The sequence below is a fragment of the Sus scrofa genome, chromosome 13 (assembly GCF_054392235.1).
Source record: "Sus scrofa isolate SSC_HxYL_T2T_F1_AM1 chromosome 13, Sscrofa_HxYL_maternal_Yorkshire_Landrace_v2.0, whole genome shotgun sequence".
Lineage (NCBI taxonomy): Eukaryota > Metazoa > Chordata > Mammalia > Artiodactyla > Suidae > Sus > Sus scrofa.
In genome coordinates this window covers 30377312-30397463 of record NC_139395.1, presented here as the reverse complement: position 1 = coordinate 30397463, position 20152 = coordinate 30377312, and the positions used below count along the sequence as shown (strand labels likewise).

General features: G+C 39.1%; 2 protein-coding genes across 13 annotated transcripts in view; one reads left to right on the top strand and one right to left on the bottom strand.

Moving 5' to 3' along the window:
- Window positions 1-7369, top strand: part of LOC106507985 (uncharacterized) — a 93180-nt gene extending 85811 nt beyond the window's left edge. The window contains exon 4 of the mRNA XM_084987405.1: window positions 7212-7369. Coding sequence (XP_084843531.1) covers window positions 7212-7309 — 98 coding nt within the window. The 3' untranslated portion in view covers window positions 7310-7369. The remainder of the gene's footprint in view (window positions 1-7211) is intronic.
- RBMS3 (RNA binding motif single stranded interacting protein 3) overlaps window positions 1-20152 on the bottom strand; it is a 1488242-nt gene that overhangs the window by 834705 nt on the left and 633385 nt on the right. The window lies entirely within an intron of this gene.

Sequence of the window (20152 nt, the reverse complement as noted above, 5' to 3'; positions counted from 1 at the left end):
TTTTAAAGGCATACCCCTTGCTTCCATAAAGTGTGGTTTTTAGGAAAAGCAAACACCTACTCTCTAACCATCAAAGAAAGAGAACTCCAGGGGAACCAAAAGGAAATCCATTTTTCAGTCTCAAACAAGGGAGAAACCATCTGTGCTAAATCATAAAACCCAAATGCACTGAGAGTTTATATCAATATACACATGGGAAGGAGGTTATTTACTCTGTGGAGGAAAAAAAAATCCTCTTTATATTTAGTCATGTGAATTTCATGGGCAAGTAGACTCCCAGACCATTTTTATGCTTAAAGAAAATACTTAAAATTTGCATCGCAAAGAAATATACTCAATCCACTGTCAATTAAACTTTTCAAATAAAGGCAAGTTCAGGAACTTCCTTATCTCTATCTGAAAATGTTCAGAATTTAAATTCTGGAAGGGAGTATTATAAAATGAGTTATTTATTCACATCTCTACATGTTAATTTTTTCTCTCTAACAATCTCTCAGAGTACTCTTTTTACACGTTGACTGAGTCTACAGGTGAACTTTCAAAGGTCTAGCACCAGATTAGCTAAGGAAAATACTAAAATACTTAAGTAAGAAGGTATTCTGAGGGTGTAATTGTTGCTTTTTTAAAAATCAGGTTACTGATATAATGTATTTATTATACTATAAATAGATTGGGGGGACTGAGCAATACTCAAGTAATAAAACATTCTATATTTGGGTTCAGAATGAGGCTGGTCTTGAACCCACCCAAAGGAATATATGCCTGGAAATGATAAAGGACCTTCATTATTACTCTGCCTCATAACAGGAGGTCCAAGGACAGCTTCCTGACAAAGTCACAAATTCGATCTCTGTGAAATACTAAACTTGGTATTAGAAAAAGAAAATAAGAGGAGACTTTTTGAAAAGCAATTACAATAGAATTCAAAATAATTTGCTATAACTTGAAGAAGAACTTAAATTCAAGTTTTCACATTTACAGATTTTTTTTTAAATTTCATTGAAGTACAGTTGATTTACAATGTTGTCTTAATTTCCATTGTACAGCAAAGTGATTGACTCAGAAATATATATATATATATATATATATATTCTTTCATATTCTTTTCCATTATGGTTTATCACAGGATACCGAATATAGTTCCCTGTGCTATACAGTAGGACCTGTTGTTTATTCATCCTAAATATAACAGTTTACTTCTACTAATCCCAAACTCCCAATCCACTCCTCCTCCCCCAGGATTTTTATAGTCAATATTTTAATCTATAATATTAGCTTAAATAGGAGTTTTGTTGCCTTGTGAGGGCAAAAAATGGGTCTCTAACTTGAAAACATTAGGAGTTTAACCGGAAGGGAGCACTTCTTAGAACTGAAACACTTTCCTAAATAATTCAATAACAAAATTTCCCTCAGAGTTACACCCAGCAATAGGAATAGTTTGTCTTGCATTAAAAAATAGGTTATGAGAAAAATGGAAAGAGAGAGGCACAAAAGAAAATTATAAATTTTGTAGTTTTTATTGAACACGGGCCAAATGTATTTTAAGAATTCTAATGGGCTGTGCCATAAGAATCTGCATAAATGAATTCCACACCCGTGGTCTACACTGCATTCATCAAAATCTGTTACAAACTGAGATAAGACTATAAAATATATTCATTCTTTGCATTTAAAACTCCACTTCATCTGAATAACTTTATATTTCTCTACTAGTCTTTATGAATACTTTAATATTCATTTCCATTGTATAAATGAAAAAGCCAGCTTGTCATTTGTTGATATGCAAGATTCATAAAGTTTCATTTCTGAAGTAACATCACATCTAAACATCCTTTCCTCATGCACTGTTGGCTCCAGTTGAATGTCTGGCATTCTCTCTCATCTTGCGTGTGATCTTCAGAGGCAAACTGTCTCTATCTACCTCGACAGTTGAAAAGTTACACAAACTATCCAGGGAACGTCACTGTTCACTTAAAGCTCAGGCAGCAGTTACATACTGAATACCTTCTGTGCTAGCTGCCAAGGCTACTGCACTCCATGAACCAGTTCAGTGGTTTCCTCCCTCCAAGAGCCTAGACTATTAATAGGGGGTTGTGATGGACAACAGGCCCTAAGGAGAGCATGTGAAATCTAATTTGTCCAGGGAAGTTTAAACTGTTTCCTCTTTGCAGTTCCAAAACCCCAAATCACTTTTATTGTCTACAGACATCACTCTAGTTGTCAAAAGGGCAAATCATTGAAGTTCAGGATTTTGTCTTTGATGATGTGAAGACCCATGAAATGATCCTCTGTTTTCAAGGTGCTTTTATTAAAAAAAAAAAAAAAGAAAAAAAAAAAAAAACCAACCCATCTCTTCAACTTTTTATTTTAATATGGTTTTGGGTAACTTCACTCAGTTAATTTCTAAGGCTAAAAGGAAGTGACACACATACCTTTCTGTACACCTTTCTCATCCTGGGAACAATTCTTGTTGTAATAAATCTAGCTGTGATCTTCTAGCCTTCTCAATACAGCACTTTAAGCACTGCTGTTAACTGGCTAGTTGAAGAGATGAAACTGCACCACCACGTCCTACAGAAGGGTAAGTTTCCTGAGAACAGAGCTGACATTTTCTCCACAGGGATCATCACATTGCATGGAGAAGACAGTCACGACACTGTAGAAATCCTAGGAGCATGGAACTTGGAAAAAGACATGAAAACTCCTCTACTCCAATGCTTTGATGTTATAGATTAAGTTGATCATTCAAGAGAATGATATGTTTAAAAAAAATAGGTTTTATCCATTCCTCTGTGGGACATTTAAGTTGCTTCGATGTTGATGTCTTGGCTATTGATAAATTGTGCTATGAAGAAATGTTGGGGTGTATGTGTCTTTTCAAATTATGGTTTTCTCTGGACAGATGCCCAGGGGTTGGATTGCTGGATCACATGGTAGTTCTATTTTTAGTTTTTTGAGGAACCTCCTTACTGTTTTCCATAGTGATTGCACCAATTTACATTCCCAGCAACAGTATAAGAGGGTTCCCTTTTCTCCACACCCTCTCTAGCATTTATTGTTTATAGACTCTGGAATATTATTCAGCCACAAAAAAGAATGCAATAATGCCATTTTCAGCCATATAGATGGACCTAGAGATGATCATATTAAGGGAAGTTAAGCAGTGAAAGAGAAGCATCATGATATCACTCATATGTAGAATCTAAAAGAAAAGATACAAATGAACTTATTTGCAGAACAGAAACAAAGACTCTAAAAAATTTATATTTACCAAAGGGGGCAGACTGGGGTGGGGGATGGGCTAGGGGTTTCAGATTGGCATATGCACACTTAAGTATATGGAATGACTGGCCAATGGGGACCTGCTGTATAGCACAGATAACTCTGCCCAATATTCTGTGATAATTTATGTCAGAAAAGAATCTGAAAGAGAATGGGTGTGTGTATATGTATAACTGAATCACTTTATTGTACAATAGAAATTAACATAACCTTGTAGTTCAACTATACTTCAATAAAACTTTAAAAATTGAAAAAAAAATAGGCTTTTGCCTTGCTGTTCTGTTTGTTTTGCATGACCTCCCCTCCACATGGTAACTCTTAACTTTCCAAGATTCCACAAAGTCACCTTTCTTCTGTATAGAAGCAAAGGCTTCAGACTTGGAGTTGACATGGTACTTTCCACAGACTTGTTTGACCCTTGTGATACTAATAATCTGTGTGTCTCCTAGTCCCTTGAACTATGAATTCCTTAAGCGATTATACCTTATTCATGTCTGCACCCTAAGCATCTAGACCAATCTGTGGTACACAGCAGACCTCAGTAATTATTAGCCAAAAGAACTGATAAATGGATGAATGAATATATAAGCCATTTTCATTTGGAAATAACTTGTTTTAAAAGAGTAATATAAAAATTTTGTAATTCAAAATGCACACTGCCCAAAAGTAGTGTATATAATATTATGCATTAGTATACTATATAACCACATCCTTTAGCAGTGTTTTGATGTAGAAGAGGATGTAGTCAGAAAAAACTTTCTGTAGTGATACCTCTATTGAGTTTAAAAATTAAGGGGATCTTAAATAACTCCCTTTGTCCCCAGAGGAGAAACGTCATTTGATTCAAAGAGTCTTCAAGTTTATTGAATCCAAGGAAATAATAAGAATACATTAGCCTGGAAGAAGGGAACAGTACCCACAGGAGCAGGAAGAATGGAGGAGCCAGGACAGTGTTGGAAGAGGGAAGATGAGAATTACTGAATGATGCAGGGATGCTTAAATGAATGGTTGCATCTATGGTTCCACCTACACTTAAAGCCACTTTCTTGATGCTAGAAGTATTATAGGGAAAGTTTTGATTGTAGCAAGAGGAGAGAGAGCTTAGAAGTTAAGATAGTGCAGGCATGATGGAGAGCTCAGAATACACAGGGGTTTTTATAAAAAGAATGAGAGAAACTTAATTGTGAGGATTCTAGATTGAATCAGAAGAATTTGATTTAAAAGATGCTAACATTTGCCCATTCATAAAGCATTGAATATTTACTAAATGCTTTCACCTATGTTATCAGATTCTAACCAAGTCAAAATTTATAAATGTTCTTCCCAGAGTAAGGAAACAAGTAAATGGCAGTCTAGACACAAACATTGGTCTTCTGACACTATATTCTCTGTACCTGGTACAGTGTTAAGTTTATAAGAGGTAATAGGAAAGTCAGATGGTAAAGAAGAACTAGCAGTATTTCAATAGACATTACCTGGTCTAAATTCCCTGAGTTTTCTTCTAAAAAATATCACTCAGGTCTTTCTTTCAGCCATAGGGTGTGTTTACATCTGCTTAAGCTTCCCTGAAAACAATTAAAGAATTCTCCCGATCCTTAAAAGAAAAAAGTAAATCATTCTTTTTTAAAACCTCTTTTAAATTGTTTTTGCATTAGGAGGACAAGGAAGAAAAATAAGGAGTCTTTGAGCCTGAGGTGCACATATCAGATGACAATTTCAAAGTTCTACCAACTCACTTTCCCACATGGAAAGTTCCCACGCAGAGCAGTGCCCTGCAGGCCCCCGTTCTTGGTCATCTTCCATCATTTATGGAAGAGCAATCAGTGGCCAATTCCTCCATATACATGTCTCATGTTGAATTACTTTGGTTTCCCAGGATTCAAGAGTGAGCTTATATCTGGTCTCCTGAGACATACAAAAGATGCCACAAGCGTAAAATAAGATGAAAGGAACTGGAAAGCATTGAAAGAGAAATTGAATGACAGGGTTAGAACAGGATTCCATGCTATTTGTCATCCTTAATTGGTTGACAATTTCCAGCAGTCTAGGTTTTAAGAGAAACACAGACTCACAGCAATTTAACAGATTAATTTAGGTTTCAGAACAAATAGCTAAACCTAAGGAAAGTTATATTCCAAGAAAATAGGATGAAAGTAGGCACACTTGGAACAAATATATACTCTAAAAATAGCAGACTAGATGGTGGTAAAAAAAAAAAAAATAAAGTAAAATAAAAATCATGGTGCATTGGATAATCCTGTGAGGTAAATTTGGAATAAGGTTGCCATACAATTTAAGAGACAAGAGTATTTGTGTATTTGTGAGCAATATTTCTGTACAAGATAATCTGTGTTAAGTTCCGCAAGTTTTCTTATATCACAAAAATGTCATTATCAACAATGATTAAACACAACTAATATTCTTAATGTAAGAGTGAAGCATTTATTATGGAAAATTTAAGTTAAAAAATAGTAGAAACATCTCTTTGTTAAATATGCATTGGCTTGGGAAACATCCCAATGGTTTCAAGTTGTCTGAAATTTTAAGATGGCAGAGCACTTTCTATAGCATTCTTTTAAGCATGAACTAGAAAAAAGTTCTCCATATTGACTAAGAACTCATTTGAAAGCATGGTTACAATGTGGCTAGAAGTGTGGTTTTAGAGTCAGACTCTGCTTATGCATCTGAATCTTCAATGGCTGTGGGACACTGCAGAAGTTATCTGAACTCGATGAGACCCTATTTCTTCATTTCTTTTGGGGGGGAACAATAAAATCCATGTTCCAGATTTGCTAAAGAGACTAATTGAGACTAATGCATCTGGGATGCATAGCAAAGACCCCTGCATACAGAATCAGGAATGACCTCTAGGCCCTGCACAAGGTGGCCCCCTGTCTGCTGCCTCCCCTCTCCCCATTGATCCCATCCCCAATCTCAGTCCATAAGCTTCAGCCAGATCCCCTTTCTTTCTGAGCTTCAAATGCATGAGTCCTGTTCTGACTCTGGCCCTTTGCTTTCTCTCTGGACAGCTTTTCCAGAGATGTTTGCAAAACTGACTCTTTGCAAATTTTATCTCAGGAGAAATTCTTGCTCTCATCATGCTCCTTAGAAGAGCTTCCTTCCCTTTGCTGTTGGTCCTGAACCCTATTTGCCCGTTTTCTCCACGGCACTCAACACTATCTGAAATTCTTTCTTTGTCCATGTACATGTCTTTGTCTGCCAGGTTGAACTAGAATGAATGTTCCAGACAAGCGGGGACCTCCTCTGTCTTGTTGAATGTTGGAGCACTTTTGGCAGAGACTGGCTTGGTGCTCAATAACCTATTTTTCTCTTTTCCAAGAAATCTGGCCCCATTTCCCAGCTTTCCTCATAACCAGCCTGACCACATGGCTTAGTTCCAGCAAAGGGAATGTGGTGGCCATGATCTGTGCCCCTTTGAGGCTAGATGCACAAAGATCTCCCAACCGGCAATTCTCCATCCTCTCCTTTGTAAGCTGGATGCAGAGGGCCCTTGAGATGATGCCAAGGCTTTGGGGACTGCAAAGCTGGGAGGCTTGGGAAACCAGCACCCTAGTCACTGTGCCGAAAATCTTCACCCCAATAAAAAATAAATGCCTCTCTTGTTTAACTTCTGAAATGTAGGGGTTTTGTACAATAACAGCCAGATGAAAACCTGAACAAATACACTACAGAAGCCAGAAAAATTCCCTGCATAGTAGGTAACATGGGCTGTATATGCTCCCTCCTAAATTTGTATGTTGAATCCATAGCGCCTCAATGGGATGGTATTTGGAGATGAGGATTTACAAGAGTAATCTGGTAACTAGGTCATAAGGGTAGTGCCCTCATGATGGGATTGATACCCTTAGAAGAAGAGAAACAGATCCCCTCCCTACATGCCCCCCCGCAATACCGCCTGTCTTTCTCAGCAGGCACTAAGCTGAAAAGGCCATGTGAGCACACCGGAGAAGCTGACCGTCTGCAAGCCAGGAGCTCTCACAAGAATCCAACCACACTGGCTTCCTGATCGCAGACTTCCAGCCTCTTGAGCCGTGAGAAATAAATATCTCTTGTCCAAACCACACAGTCTATGGTACTTATTGGCCTGAGCCGACAAGACAGTAGGCACACAATAAATATATTACAAGTACTGGTTAAACAAGCAAAATAATTAAATTAGTAGCATGATGTGCCATACCATATGAGGCCCTTGTACCTAACCATCTTGTCTCAAAATGAGTTGAAGGAGAAAGCACTCTGCTGTAAGACGTTCCATTCAGATGATGCTTGAAGCTCTCTGAGGTGCACGCAGTGTCAGAGGCTGAGGAAATGACACCTTCCGGGCTTAGAGGGTTAGCGGATATTAACATAAAAAAGAAACTAAAAGAAATTTTGGTGTGCAGTGTTGCTCATCCCCTGCACGGACATTTCCTGTTTGGTGTCATAAAGGGACTACAAAGGCCCCATAAAAACCTAAATGAATTGTGCTGTAAATGTTAACTGCCCTGACAACAGTGCACAAAGCTGCTCCAGTACATCTCTGCTGAGAGCACAGCAAAGCCAGCGTCAGGGCCAAGTGCAGACCTTAAACATGGCCCCCACCCACAACTGAGGCTACACACTCCATCAGGTTGCCAGTAGAGACATTTGTCAAATCAAGTTCTGTTTGCTTCAATGATACAGACTTCCCTATCCTGAAGAGACTACTTCACAAAATACACCTGTGCATCTTAATTATTAAATCCCAAAGGGACAATGATTAACTTTCAATATATTATCTTCCAAAATGAGCCAGAGGTCAGAATGTAGGACCACATGAAGCTTGTCACCCTTAGGCCTTGATGGCAAATCCATTTTGGGAAATTTAAGATAGTCATCATCTCAATTTGAAAAGAATGGATATATTGGAGTTCCCTGGTGGCTTAGCAAGGTAAAGGATCTGGTGTTGTCACTGCTGTGGCTCAGGTTACTGCTGTTGCATGGGTTCCATCCCTGGCCCAGGAACTTCTGAATGCCTTGGTGTGGCCAAATAAATAAATACATAAAAGCAATGGCTATAGGTATAACTAATTCACTTTGCTGTACACCTGAAACTAACATGACATTATACGTCAACCCTACTCCAATAATTTTTTATTTATTTATTTATTTTTTTTGTCTTTTGTTGTTGCTATTTCTTGGGCCGCTCCCACAGCATATGGAGGTTCCCAGGCTAGGGGTCCAATCGGAGCTGTAGCCCCTGGCCTACGCCAGAGCCACAGCAACGCGGCATCCGAGCCGCGTCTGCAACCTACACCACAGCTCACGGCAACGCCGGATTGTTAACCCACTGAGCAAGGGCAGGGACCGAACCCGCAACCTCATGGTTCCTAGTCGGATTCGTTAACCACTGCGCCACGACGGGAACTCCCAATAATTTTTTTAAAAAGAAGCAAAAGGTATGAACTTCAGATCTTTACAATAACCTGTGTAAACTATCAATCAAGGAGAAAAATCACATATTAAAAAAAAATGTTTTACCTGCATGGTTTGGGGTAGATGTGTTCTTATGTACCATTTCTATGTTTCATTCTTTTCTGCAGATGCCTTTCAGAACTTTTACTGCTTGTGGTGCCATTGAGAACTACAAGAATTCGAGCCATGGCTGCCCCTGGAGTGCTTGGCCAGACTGAGGACCGGCATCCAGGCCACTCAGAAGTGGTGACTTGGCTCTGTGGTCCCTGCACAGAATGGCTGCCAAATATCTTGGCATGTGAAACTCCTCAGATGTGATCATTAAGCTTTAGAGTGATAATCCTCTTTTATGTGCCACTGCAGAATTGGAAAAAGGCAGGCACTGAGGTTTTAATTTTTAAGAAATATTTACAAATATGAGAAAGTATAAACCATGTACGCAAATACCTGTGTCTGCACCACCCAGCTTCAGAAACGGAATGTTCCCAGGAGAGTTGAGGTACCCATGTACCTTCTCAATGTTCCCTCTTATTTTGAATTTTGTCATTTTTCTTGGTCTTATTTATGCTTTTATACCATTCTGTCATTAACATTTTAAAAATATTTTCACTAAAAGCTTGTACTATGGAATGAAGATTCGAATCCTGAATATAGAATACCTATTGAAAAAATTTTGCAGCTATAAATTAATAAATATTTTGTTGTGTTTTGTTTCATTTATATCTGCTGATTTAAAGATAGCATGCAAAGGATCAGACAAGATAACACTGTTGAAAAAGTTTTGAAGATCTCTTCTTCCTTGAAAACACCAAAACTAAAATATTTCAGGCAACAAACTTAGACAAATCCATTAGTTTTTAGCATGGTGAGGTCTGTGATTTTTTACGTTAGGTACAAGAATACTACTTTGCAGGAGATGTAATGCTATTGCTTTTCTGATGAAAATACAAGGTAGAAAAATGGCAAATAATATCTCTTTAGTTACACTGCTTGACATTATCATTCTAATTTTATTTAGGAAAGGAGCTAAAATCCTTAAAAAAATTATAAATGGTTGATAAACCCTTGAAAGGGTGGTTGGCCTCTCCAGTGATAAAAGGAATATAAAACAACAAACAAAAAACACAATTGCATACCATTTTCGCCCAGATTAACAAAGTCTAATCAGCAGGTATACCCAATATTGGCTAGAGGGTGGTAAAACATACCTCTTTCAAATTTGGTGAGAAGGCAGCTACTATAGAAATTTTAAATGAAAATGCCATTAGTTATAGCAATTGCATTTCTCTGAAGCAGCTCTAAGGAAACAATCTGACAAATATATAGGGATATATACACACAGGCTCATATGTACACTTTGCATGTGAGTGAACACACACACACACATATTTCCTCTATCATGAGCATAAGGAACAACGGGGACCACCTAAATGGCCACCAGATAGGGAAGATTTAGATACTTCAAATAAAACCAAATTACCATATTTTATGCAACAATTAAAAGGAAGGTAGATTCACTAATGAACCTATCTACAGAACAGAAGCAGACTCACAGACATAGAGAGCAGACTTGTGGTTGCCAAGGGGGAGGAGGAGGAAGTGGGATGGACTGCAAGTTTGGGGTTAGTGGATGCAAACTATTACATTTAGCATAGATAAGGATAAGTAATGAGGTCCTACTGCATAGCACAGGGACTGATTCCGATCACTTGCGATAGAACATGATGGAAGATAATATGAGAAAAAGAATGTGTGTGTGTGTGTGTGTATATATGACTGGGTCAATTGCTGAACAGCAGAAATTGACAGACCATGTAAATAAACTATAATAAAAGAAAAGGATGTTCATGATACACTAGTAAGTGAAGGAAGGTAGGTACAGAATAGTAAGCGTTAACAAGCTTCCATCTCTGTTAAGTTCTATATTGACCATGAGAGAATTCCTGCAGGGATGACATTGCATTTGTTTCAAAGAAATTCCTTTATGGGCTTGTCTGGGATGGAATCTGAGGTCTCAAGTGGACCTGAGTCAATGTGGCATTGTTCTTCCCCAGAGAACTTCTTGGTGGGCCCCATAGATCATGCAGAGAAAGAGGCTGTTAAGAATGGGACACACAACAACACACTGCATTGAATGTATGACCCTCTCAATTATCCCTCAACCACTCAACACAAAAATCCTAAAAGGATTATTAAGACTGAATCTGTTATGAAAAGGAGGATAAAATTTAGCTGCTTTGTTCAGACTATCCTAGAAAGGGGGTGGGGAAGAGAAGAGACAGCCATCGTCTACCTTGTGGCAAACAAGAATTTCTCAAACCACAAAAAAGTAGTCCCCATTTTAAAAAAAAAGATTGATTAATTTTGCTACCTCCAAATGAAGAATATTATTCATCAAAAGACACCATCAAAATGAAAGAGAAGCATTAGACTGAAGGAGGTTATTAGCTATATACAGAGCTTTGAAAAGATTATTATCCAGTTATATAAAGAAATTCTACAAATAATAAGGTAAAAGACAAATATGTTGGTAGAAAAATGAAGAAAAGGCAGTGCAGCCTTTCACACAAAAATAAGGTAGACTCATGCTCAACTAACTGTAAGTTGGGGTACGACTTCAATCTGGCTTTGCCTACACAGCTCAAATACGCCACACGCTACAACACAGCAACTCCACACCTTGGCACAGGCAAGTGTGCCAGGAGACAGGAACCCAGCATCATTGCTCATTGTAGTAAAAGCCAGAAACAGCCTACATATCCATCAACACTAAAATGAATAAGAGAACTGTCATATATTCAGTGTCCTAATATAACAGTTGCAACTATAGCTAATTACATTAAGTGGATGGGTCGCAAAAACAATGTTGAGCAAAAGCCAAAAAAAAAAAAAATGCAAAATGCATGTAGTACATTGTGCATTTATATAAAGTTCAAAGCTAGACAGTGATATGTTTCAGTACCTATATGGGGCAAAGCTATGAAGACAGGCAAAAAAAAAAAAAATGCTTAAAACAAAATTCTGGATTATGGTTACCTCAGGGGCTAGGAACAATATGCATTCAAAGAGTTGTAGGAGCTTCTAAAACGTCAATAATGTTCTGTTTCTAAAGCTAGCTGTTGGATTTAGAGGTGCACATTTTGTTATATTTTTTTGATTATTTCTGCATTGATATGTAAATACACATCCAAGTTTGAAGAGCTATTGAAAGAGAAAAAGCATTCATAACCAAAAAGTGTCTGAAAGAATAAACAACTATCTTCTATGGCCATGAAAGGAGAAGGCTGGAATTTTCACTTGAATGTACATTTGAAAGGTTTGAATATTTATCCCCAAAGAACCTGCATTAATCCTGCAATTGAAAAGAAAAGACCCAGCCTTAATGGGTCTTCATACAAGAACAATTAGGGAGCCACTCCAATGAGCTGAACTGATAAGGCTGATGCCATCTGAGTTCACTACTTATGACTGTCGGCCTTGAAAGGTAGCATGGAAAATCCCTTCATATCGTGATTGATACAATTTGCATTTCCTACGAGGGTGAAGAGAGCTAATCAGAGAGCATTTTGTTTTTAAGTTTAAAATTAATTTTTTCTTTTCAAAAGGGTTTCATCACATTGAAGCATCTTGTGCCAATGTTTCTCTCAAAGACTCAGTTAAACATTACCTTTGAGAGGTTTCACTCAATGGGTAGTGGATAACAGACAAAGCTGGCGATTTGTCAGCCTCAGCATTGAAAACAGTACTGCTCACAAACCCAAACCTTTCTGTCTCATGTGCCTTTTGTAACAAAGGGGCCACCTTTTTTTCCTTATCATCTTTACATTCTTCTCATGGGTCAGATTCCCTTGATATAGAGTTTATTCTCACTGCAGTGGTCACAACAAAATTGGAAAAATGCCATGTTGTCAACAAAAGTCTTTGAAAATAGTTTATTTGTATAATAAATTGATTCATTGGTTACCTTAAAATTTACAATTGAATGCAGTGGTCTACTGCACCTAATCAATTTTAATGTTAATTTTAAAAAATGGGAGTTCCCATCGTGGCTCAGTGGTTAACGAATCTGACTAGGAACCATGAGGTTACGGGTTTGATCCCTGGCCTTGCTCAGTGGGTTGAGGATCCGGAGTTGCTGTGAGCTGTGGTGTAGGTTGCAGACATGGCTTAGATCTGGTGATGCTGTGGCTGTGGTGTAGGCTGGCATCTACAGCTCTGATTGGACCCCTAGCCTGGAAACTTCCATATGTATGGCCCTAGAAAAGGCAAAAGGACAAAAAAAAAAAAAAAAAAAAAAAAAATCAAAGCAGGGGGAGGGTTAAAAAAATCAAATATGGGAGTTCCCTGGTGGCTCAGCAGGTTAAGTATCTGGCAATGTCACGGATTCAGTCCCTGGCCTGGGAACTTTCACATGCCACAAGGACGGCAAAAAAAAAAAAAAAAAGAAAAAAAAAAAAAAAGAAAAATTCAAACACGCAAATCTGAGAGCTGTTGGGGGTAAGTAAGTTTGGGGCAGCATGAAATTCCTCCTGGAGTTACAACGTCTTAGGAAATCAGAGCTTCTGCCACAGGAGGTATGGACCAAGCCCAGAGGGATGCTGAATTCATTCCCCAGAACATCTGTTCTGGGCACTCAAAGTTAGGTAGTGTCAAGCAAGCCACACTTTACAGAGGTGGGGTAAGGAGCTATTAAGAGAGACAAGGCCATGGGAAAGGAGACCATCATGGCTGGGAACTGAATAAGGGACATAAAATGCACAGATGAAACTTCAGGTCTGGAAACACATGGGAAAAAATACAGGCCAGGAGGGAGAAGCAGAAAGCCCAGGGTTCTCAAATTTATCTGGGAAACACTGCCTTTGAGGAGAAAACCACATGAAACAAATGGCATTTAGATCTTAGTGTCACTAGAAAGAACAGACTCTGGGCAGAGTTATAATTAAGCTCGAGATTATTTATTTAAAAAAAAATCCTCAGGTGATTTAAATCCTGGTCTGGTCTATTAAAGCAGGATATTCAACAGCACATGAGGGAGAACAGTGGGGATGTCCAGGCAGCCACAAAGAAGTCTTCGTGAACCTCAAGTCTCTGAATAATTCAAATTCTGAGCCCAAGGGCTTAACGAGGGTGCCATCCAGATAGTACAAACAGGGAGCCTGGAAGCTTTCTCTATTGACCAAAATGAAAATTGATTTCTTTCCTATGTTCATACGACTGCTCCCCATTAAGTCAGTTATAGGGATGTTAAACAGTTTTGGGTATGTATTGTTTCATTAAATTCTCCTAATGACTCAGAAAGTAGGAGGGTTTTTTTTTTAATTTTTTTGCTTCTTTTTCTTTATCTTTTTTTTTTTTTTTTTTTAAGGGCCACTTCCCGGGCATATGCAAGTTCGCAGGCTGGAGGTTGAATCAAAGCTGCAGCTGCCAGGCACAGCCACAGCCACAGCGATGTCAGATCCATCTGAGCCACATCTGTGACCTATCCCATTGCTCACAGCAATGCTGGATCCTTAACCCACTGAGTGAGGCCAGGGATCCAACCTACATCTTCATGAATACTAGTTGGGCTCATTTCCACTGAGCCACAATGGGAACTATAGGAAGTGGGTTTTAATTCTCTTATTTTACAGAGAAGGAAGTAGACCCTGAGAGGTTCAATAACCTTGTTTAATGTAATCCAACCACAAAGTGCTAGAGCTGAGATATGAAACCAAGTCAGTCTGATTTCTGAGTCCAAGTGCTTACCCTTGTCTTCAACCTACCATGTTACAAGGATCCACATATAGTATTTGAGAACCATTGGTTTGGAACCTTGCTACAATTATCTAATATCAGTCTGTTTCCTCAAAGCTCCTTCCCGTTAGCTTTTAAGCATCTTGAAAATGTGGACACGTTGCATTATTTTCATTTCCTTCCTCTTCTAAACTTCCTCCTGCCTTTGTCCTCACCCAGCAAAATGTCCAGCTTATAGCATGTATTCAATTAATGTTTGCTAAATGAATACATGACCTCATTCAAAGTTTAGGAATGTTAAGGGTTCAAGGCTGGTCCTCAGTGGCTCTAGTTAGTATGTATGAACACTAGGACAATCAAAACTGTATAGTCAGGGAGCCAACACACTTTAGTAAAGCAAACCTTGGATTATGCAAAAAAAGAGGAAAGTTTAGGACAGTAAGACCAAGAATATACTCCAAGAGAGGTGTACAAAGGAGCAGTGACCAATCAGCCATGGAGGGGCTGCACAATTGATTTAAGCTTGGTTTTATGTATTGTGATAAAGGCAGTAATTGTATGATTTTTAAAGCTGTGTTTTAAGGAGACAATCTCCTAGGGAGATGCCTCAGGGAATTGTGGAGGAGGCAAAATAACTCAATGCAGGCTCCTATAGTAGACACTGTTGATTTCTTTCCCAAGAGTCATTTCCCTTTTTCTGTACATTAGAACATTGACTTTGTTTAGCTCCGGGGGCTGACATCTAGCCCCAGAGGATAAATTACAGTTTGTTTAAACCAGTGCTTTTCAAACTTTCATGTACATACAAACAAACTGCAGATCCTGATAAAATACAGACTTTTATTTCATAGGAGGAGACTGAAGCTCTCAGGTGATGCTGATACCACTGGTCCACAGACCAATGATTCTCAGCTATGATTGCATGATCACATGGTTAAGCTCTCCTTTCATTGGTTGGGAGTTAAGCTTGAGATTATTTATTTAAAAAAATCCTTGAGTGGTTTAAATGTGCATGATTAATTAATTAATTAATTAAATTTTTTTGTCTTTTTAGGGCCACACCCATGGCATATGGAGGTTCCCAGGCCAGGGATCTAATCAGAGCTGTATCCACCAGCCTACGCTACAGCTACAGCAATGACAGGTCCGAGCCATGTATGCGACCTACACCACAGCTCATGGCAATGCCAGATACTTAACCCACTGAGCAAGGCCAGGGATCAAACCCACAACCTCACAGACACTAGTTAGATTTGTTTCCTATGTACCATGATGGGAACTTCTAAAAGTACATGATTTAAACCAATATTAAGAAGTCCGTTTTTCTTTGTCTCTGTTTATTATTTGTTTGTTTTTTGTTTTACTTTATAGGACTGCACTTGTAGCATATGGAAGTTCCCAGGCCCAGGGGTCAAACCAGAGCTGCAGCTGCCAGCCACAGTCACAGTCACAGCCACAGCAATGCCAGATCAAAGCCTCATCTGTGGTCTACACTATAGCTTGTGGCAATGCTGGATCCTAAACCCACTGAGCAAGGCCAGGGATCAAACCTGCATCCTCAAGGATACAAGTAGGGTTCTTAAACCCTGAGCCACAATGGGAACTCCTTTGTCTTTTATTAGTCTAAAGTTGAGCATAAAAATGAGCTCTGGTCAATGAGATATAAAGGGAAGTCTATCAAAGGAATTCTGGAGAAAATTCTCCTCCTTGACAAAACTGGTATGAGACAAAAGTCCCCTGCTTACCTCCTTCATTCTTGAGAGTTTGTTGCCTTAAGTGAAACATCTGAAATTGTGGTGTCACCCTGTGCCTGTGGAAGGTGACACCAAAATGTGCTAAAGGTAGCAGAGAAGAAAGAGAGAAACAACTTTTTTATTTTTTGCTTTTTTTTTTTTCCCTAGGGCTGTATCCCCTGCGTATGGAGGCTCCCAGGTTAAGGGTCGAATTGGAGATGCAGCTGCCAGCCTACACCACAGCTATAGCAACACCAGATCCAAGCCATGTATGCAAACTACACCACAGCTCATGGCAACACCAGATCTTCAACCCACTGAGCAAGGCCAGGGATGGAACCCACATCCTCATGGTTCCCAGTTGGATTCATTTCCGCTGCACCATGATGGGAATGCCGAATAACCTATGTTCTTGATGGTGCTGATCCACTGTTGCACCAAACTTGGAAACACCTATTGTTCCAGCTGCTACTTCTGAGCAACAAACTATCCAAGGTGGTAAAACTACCACCACTTTGTCAAGCCCACAATTCTGAGGGTCAGGAATTTGGATATAGTGAGAGTGGTTTGTCTCAGCTCTGTCATGTCTAAGGCTATAGAGAAGACCTCCCTCAAATACCTAGGGAGAGCTCAAACAGCAAGAGAATGGAGTCATCCAGAGGCTGCTTCGCTCATATATCAGGCGTGTGGTCTGAGAAGACTAGAAATCTGGGCTCAGCTGAGACCGCTGATAAGAGTTCTGACATGTAGCCTCTTCAGGTCAGAGACTGGGCTTGAGCTTCCTCACAGCACAGTGACTGTGTTCAGAAAGGGAGTGTCCTGAGAGAGGACATTCAGAAACCAAGCTTTTTAAGAGAGCCAGATAAAAGTACATGGTCTTCAAAATGCACATGAAAAGATGCTCAACATCACTAATTATTAGAGAAATGCAAATCAACACTGCAATTAGGTACCATCTTACCCTGGTCAGACTGGCCATCATCTAAAAGTCTATAAACAGTAAATGTTGGGAAAGATGTGGAGAAAAGGGAACCCTCCTACACTGTTGAATGCAGCTGTTGGAGGTGTAAATTGGTGTAGCTGCCATGGAGAACAGTATGAAGGTGCCTCAAAAAAACTAAAAATAGAACTACCGTGTGATCCACCAATCCAACTCCTGGGCATCTATCTGGAGAAAATCATAACTCAAAAGGGTAAATGCACTCCAATGTTCATAGCAGCACTATTTACAGTAGCCAAGACATGGAAGCAACCTAAATGTTCATCAGCAGAGGAATGGATAAAGAAGAGGTGGTCTACATACAGTGGAATATTACTCAGCCATAAAAAAGATGAAATGCCATTTGCAGCAATATAAATGGACCTGTAAATTATCATATTAAGTAAAGTCAAACAGAGAAAGACAAATATCATATGAGCCCACTAATGTGGAATCTAAGAAAAATGATACAAAATAACATATTTACAAAATGGAAACTGACTCAAAGATTTTGTAACAAAACTTACATTTACCAAAGGGGAAACACTAGGAGGAGGAATAAAATGGAAGGTTGGGACTAATCTACACACACTACTATATATAAAATCGATAAGTAGCAAGAACCTACTTATATAACACAGGGAAATCTATTCAATATTCTATAGTGACCTATATGGGAAAGAATCTGAAAAGGAATGTATATATGTCTACGTATAACTAATTCGCTTTGCTGGACTACCAGAACCTAACACAATATTGTAAGTCAACTACACTCCAATATATACTTTTTAAGTTCATGGCCTTTTATTCTCCAACTGTGTGTATATATCTCTGGTTAAAGGAGAATAGTGTATCTGGTAGGATGCCCCTTGATCCAGAAGTCACATAGCATCACTTCCACCACATTCTGTTGGATAAAAAAGCTAGATTCAAGAAGAGGGCATTTAGACCCCACTTCTTGGTGAGATGATGGCAGTGTCACATGGCATAAAAGAATGGGTGATGGGTGGTGGTACTGTAGCCATATTGACCTTCAACTCTACAACTAGACTTTTTATTAAGGCAGCAAACAGGCATCTCTCTCTTCGAAGTCACTGCCATTGGTTATTCTCTTACCTGCAGCAGAAATATCTTAAAGGCTACAGTTCCTTATCCTAACTTCAATGAAGCTTACCATGTTATTATCTGTTTTGCACAGTTAGTCTTTTAGTAGGTTTTATGAGGGTGGGGAATCTAACAGCCTTAGAAGTGAAGTGATGTGAATGAGACAGAGATGCAGAGAGATATGCAATCCCCTGGCCTTTGGAGAAGCTGGGCAAGGTTTGGGGCTGAATCCAGAGCTGTGAGCAGCTTCTGCCAATTCAAACAGTCTCCAAGGGGAAAAAAATATTTAGAAAAAATTACCACAGAATAGTGGTCTTTAAAGTCTATTCACATGTTCCTTGAATTTTGAAAAACTGCGTACCCTATTCCCATTTTTACATTATCTAAGAGTTTCATTATGAATTTAAGTAATTACAAAGGATGAAAATTCCAGGCCATGACACACTGTTCTCCTCCCCTAGCACAGAGATGCATACACAGCTGGGAAGACAGAAGCCCCGTTAGTTTATGGTGCCTGATTAATCATCACATGAGGCGTCTCCTTCGTGGGTGCCCCCCTGGGAAGTTTTCACACCCTGAGGCAATAGACCAAAGTAAGATTTATGTACAAGGAGTATGCTTTCTTTTGTAAAAGGCTGTGGTATGGAGATCATATAATATATCTTCTAAACTTGAACATTTTTGAGATCAAAAGGGGACATAATAACTATTCTAAGAAATAAGCATAAACCAGGAAAATCAGGATAGTTGGTGATCCCAGCTATTGGAATACTAGTAAGTTATGGAGAAAAATCTGTTTACAAAAGAAAATGTATGAAAGCTGAAGATCTGGTCATTATTTCGCTGAAAACTGTCCATTTTCAGTATTCTTTGAAATATTACCTGTAGCCACAAAAGTTTGTGAAGACTGATTATTAAGCCAATGTCCAGCCAGACCAGTTGTCGAAGCACAGAAACACCTCCACATGTTAGTAAATAGAATAACAGTAACTGAGACAACTGAAAAAAATAATCATTCATTTAAATTCCAGCATTTATGCTTCATTTCAGAAACCATAAACAAGCAAGCCCAAGACATCTCCGTTGCATAAGCATTAGAGCACAAAGCTGGGGAATTTATTACAGAGGACTTGTTATTTTGTTGTTGTTGTTGTTTGTTTGTTTTTTCTTTTTAGTGCCGTACCTGTGGCATATGGAAGTTCCCAGGCTAGGGGTTGAATCAGAGCTGCAGTTGCCGACTACACCACAGGCATAGCAACACTAGATCTGAGATGCATCTGCGACCTATACAGCCGCTGGTGGCAATGCTGGATCTGAACGAGGCCAGGGATCCATCCCACATCCTCACAGACACTCTGCTGGGTTCTTAACCTTCTGAGCCACGACAGAAACTCCCAGAGGATTTGCTATTTATTTGCAAAGTTGGTGGGTAGACTTAAAGCATAAAAGTCCTTATATAGGAGAAAGACTTGCCACTTCTTCCAATGTCTTCTATAAACCTCCCAAAGAGATGCTTGTCCTTGACCATGGGGAGAAGTAGGTTCTGGGTTCAGGCAGCAGCTGGAAGGCTACTGGGTGCCGAGGACATAGGCAGCAAATAAATGCCTTCACTGCGGGATAACATCCCTTCTAATGGGATGTTGTTTTACTGGCCAAATTAACTCCTGATGGAAGGCACTGGTCCCTATGCTTTGCAAACAAGTTTCTAGAGAGGGAAGCTCTGGGAAATCTCCCGAATGACTAAAAGAGAGATTCTTCTAGCAAGATGGTGCTGTGGTTGACACCCTTCTCCTTGCAGTTTTTTCAGCAGAAATCTTGCATTAGAATGCCCACTTTTCCTCCCCTACCTGTATACCCTTCTCTTGAA